General features: G+C 49.1%; 1 protein-coding gene across 1 annotated transcript; it reads left to right on the top strand.

The window, feature by feature from the left end:
• Positions 1 to 1,996: 1,996 nt before the first annotated feature.
• On the top strand, positions 1,997 to 3,526 carry BC939DRAFT_482197 (uncharacterized protein; the record flags this gene model as incomplete). The annotated part of the gene is made up of 1 exon (XM_051559097.1): positions 1,997 to 3,526. One exon carries the CDS (start codon positions 1,997 to 1,999, stop codon positions 3,524 to 3,526), a length of 1,530 nt encoding a protein of 509 aa, XP_051406327.1.
• Positions 3,527 to 4,137: the final 611 nt, after the last annotated feature.

Here is a 4,137-nt window from a genome sequence, read left to right as displayed (position 1 = left end):
GAATAAACCTCTGATTCCACCCTAGAACCCCTCCGACTCCTGACTATTTGCAGTACCAAGCAGCCGATTACGAAGACTTCGAGCAGGCACGTGAATTCGCCTGCTACTTGACGGCCAAAGACGCGGAAGATTACGTGAATGATCGTAACGCATTGGAGGGGCAGGATTTTTACAGTCCACGGAAAAAGTGTTAGCATGTTTTCATAATTTCGACCTTTTTTCTTTGATACTTACATCAATACCGCCTACTGCTACGAGGCTTCACGCGATCAATCTCGTATATTTGTTAAGATTACCTGCCAAGTTACGAGCCAATGGATGCACTCTATCCGGCTAATTGAGGACATGAACATATTGACCCCATTCTAACACTTTTTCGAAATATGACCACCCTCTGATTCTGTTAGCTACTTTTCTGCCATTAATAATCGATATGGCCTCCTTTATTTGCGTGAAGCCTCTTCATGCGCTCGGGCATGCTCTCATATAGCTCGTGAATGAATTTGATATCTATTGTTGTCCATATATCCTGAACACGCTCCCAGAGGTCGTCCAAAGAGCTTGGTGCCTCTGGGTACTGATCAAGTCGGTACTTGAGGTGCGACCATAGATGCTCGATCGGGTTGAGGTCCGGAGAATTCGCAGGCCATTCCATGACTGCGATCTTGGATTTCCTAAGGAAGTCTTCGACTATGCCTGCTGTATGCACTTTGGCATTGTCCTGCTGAAAAATGAATTTTGCTGGATCCATACCAAACCAATCCCGAGATGCGCAAAGATAGTCCTTCAGTACATCGAGGTAGGTTTGTGCATCCATACTTCCTGGGATCCAGCAGGCATCGCCCAAGCCATAAAATGTCATGCAACCCCAGACCATAATTTTGCCCCCTCCGCCCTGCTTTGTTTTCTGCACTTGGTGAGGTTGGATATCCTTCCTGTTGGGCTTCTTGTAATAGAATTTCCTGCCGAAGGACGCAATCCTGCTGATTATAGTTTCGTCCGAGAACATCACATTCTTCCAGTCGTCCACGGTCCATTTCAAGTGCGCCTTAGCAAATTCGTAGCGTGCTCTGATTTGATCCGGTGTCAGATCACGCTTCCTAGGCTGGACGTATGCTTTTAAGCCCTCCTGTTTAAGGTAGTTCCGGACACTGTCTACATGAACCTGCACTCCTTGCACCGATTGGATAAGTCGCTGGCCGTCGCGGAGGGTCACGGCTTTTCCTGTGACGAAATGACGAGCAAGTAAGGTCTTGGTCTTCTTCGAAACCTTCGAAGGACGCCCTATTTTAGGGGATGGAACGTTCTCCTTGTCCCTTTGACGAATCTTGGAAACGGAGAAAGTACAGATATGCAAGGATCTTGAAACCTCGCGGACAGATTTTCCTTGCCGAAGTTGGATAATCGCATCGCGTACGGTTTGTTCTCGCAGCCGCTTCATGTTTGATGTAAACTTGGGATGAATGTGGCGTAGGATGGGAGTAGTGGATAACTGTGCAGTTGTATTGTTCTAGTTGCGAGTGAGGATGCAGACCGTAAGGGAAGAGCACAATTTATAGGATTTTTTAAAAAGTGTTAGAGTGCACCTCATGACTTTCGAGATCCTTCGTTCCTCAGCTGAAGGTCATTCAAGCCTGGAACATTCTAGAAAACTCCTTGTAAATTACGACATTGTCCACCAGACATCTCGGTCCTTGGTAATAGCGTAATAGGGAGATAAAGGAGTATAAGTCCAAAATAGCAAAACATGCTAACACTTTTTCCGTGGACTGTAGATGGGGTGAGACACCAAGGTCCCAGTTCTCACCCCTCCGGCAAAGGACCCCCGTACGTGTACGCTACCTTCCGCGGCCGACCAAAACCCCACGAAAATACACCATACCAGAGGAACGAAGTAGACGAGATAGCGAAAGCAAAGAAGGAGCTTGCCGCAGCAGCCATCGGACCGAAAATCGACCGCATCGCACAAAGAGAGGCCACTGAGGCCAAACACCGCATGGAAGTCGACAACTCTGCTCACAATCCCACGAACGATGCCAAGGGAGACCCTCCGAGTCCCAGTCCGCCTCCAATCGACAATACAGCCCGTGGTTCTCCTGTCACTATCGCTCCCCCAGGAAAAGAGTTCGATCGTTCACGTCAATGGATGACTCATGTAGAGATTCCGTCAAGACCACGCCCAACGGCTGCACTACCGAACAAGGCTCCGCCCCCATCCCGAGCGGTCGATACATTCACGCCCGACATCCATCAACGCCCTTTGCTTCGCGCCATCGATCGAGAGAAGAAACTATCGGAACAAGTAAAATGGGCAGACGCATTAAGAGCCGAAAAAGAGGCAAGAGAAAAATCCGAAAAAGAGGCGAAACGACGAGCCAAGGAAAAACAGAAACAAAAACAGAAAGAGATTCAGAGCAACAAGACCCCGGCCAAGAAGGTGCCAGAGAAGAAACGTACCACGACGACCACGACGAGGATAAACAAGAATGATAAGGTTACGAGCCTGAGAAACCGTCTGAAGAAGGCCGTTACGGAGAGCAAGGATGACGATGAACAGCTGGCCAAGGTGGCGGAGATGTTGCCTCGCGGGAGTAGACTCACGTGGAAGGAAAAGCCTTTCGATATTCTGCAGTTTGTTCGGGATGTAGAAGTGACCAAATTGAGTCTAGGACAACTTTTGGCTGTGTCCCCGGCTTTGCGACGCATCCTCGGAGACTCATTCAAGGTGTTGCCCTCTAAAGAGCAAAACGTCCTCCTGGCCAAGTATCCAGGCTTTGGAATCGATAACCATGACCCAGAAGTATGCGCATATTTGGCTCGGACGGACCTCTCCAAGAACTCCACACACCATTTCCTTGCGACCGTGAACGGGCATCTCATCAAACCACTGATGGACGGAGGAGCCTGCGTGAATGTTTGTAGCCCAGAATTCCTCAAACGTGCGAATATCACCAATGTATCGAACCTCTCCAAGATCTCCGTACGATCCCTGGGTGGATTGTTACCAGCTGTTGGTGAAGCCAGTCAGATCCCGTTGAACATAGCCGGGCAGACCGTGATCATCGGATGCATCATCATGAACAATGTCCCATTTGAGCTACTGCTCGGCCGAGGATTCTTGGAGATGACCAAGTGTGTCACACATTGGGATAGTAGCGTCTATCAGATTCAGGTTGGAGGCAAAACGATCCAGATTGACGGCGGGAACGGCTCTGCGCCTGTCGTGGTCAAGGACGAAGAGACGCAACTGCAGATACAACCTCGCGTGAAGAAGGGATACAGAGGATTGTTGCAGAACGAGAACGGCACCGATTCCGACGGATATGAGACCGAAAGTGAATCCAGTGCCACCGAAACATCTGCGTCCGATACATCCTCCGAGAGCGAAGTCGATCCGGAAGCAGCTGATTATTCCGATGTCTTCCTCGCTGCGATAGCTGACCTGCAGACCGAAAACCCCTCATACGCCACCGTCGAGGAACTCATCGCTGAAAAAGAAGCTGGATCAATCCAGGACGTTCTGTGATAGTATCTTAGGCTAACCTTCTGCTTAGCCCTCAAACACGCCCCCATCACCGCGCCTCCATCACCGCGCCTCCACCACTGCGCCCCCTGTATACACTGACTCCGGGAATTGAGTAAATGTTTTCTCGGTTTATCATTGGCGCTCCATAATTTTATAACGGAAGGTAGAATGAACTTACGTTTCATTACCAAATTAGCATTACTACGTCTAAGCAGTATAGTGAAGTTTGAAATCATTCTGACATCATTCCAAGGAGAACGCAAGGTATTTGTCTATCTGCTGCATTTACTCAATTTCCGGCCTCTCATTCCAAAATATTTAAATCGTTTACACTTTCCTCGCCTTACCATCTGCATTCTCGCCGTTTCCCACAGCTTGTAGCTCCTTCTACCATTTTCTCTCCTACGCAATGAAGAAGCTCAGTTCCATCGTTGAGGGTCTCATCATCGAGAACCTAAAGTCCGGTATGACCACAAGACAGATTGCTCGGAAGCACTCTGTTTCTCAGTCCAAAGTGTCCCAAATTGCGCAAACAGTCAAACAGAGCATTCCTCCAGCCAAAGCCGGCCGTCGAAGCCAGGTATCCCCAACCACTCGACGCGCAATCGTAC

The sequence above is a fragment of the Gamsiella multidivaricata genome (genome assembly GCF_025024155.1).
Source record: "Gamsiella multidivaricata strain RSA 2152 chromosome Unknown BC939scaffold_134, whole genome shotgun sequence".
NCBI classification, from domain to species: Eukaryota; Fungi; Mortierellomycota; class Mortierellomycetes; order Mortierellales; family Mortierellaceae; genus Gamsiella; species Gamsiella multidivaricata.
This window is presented reverse-complemented; position numbering and strand designations above follow the sequence as displayed.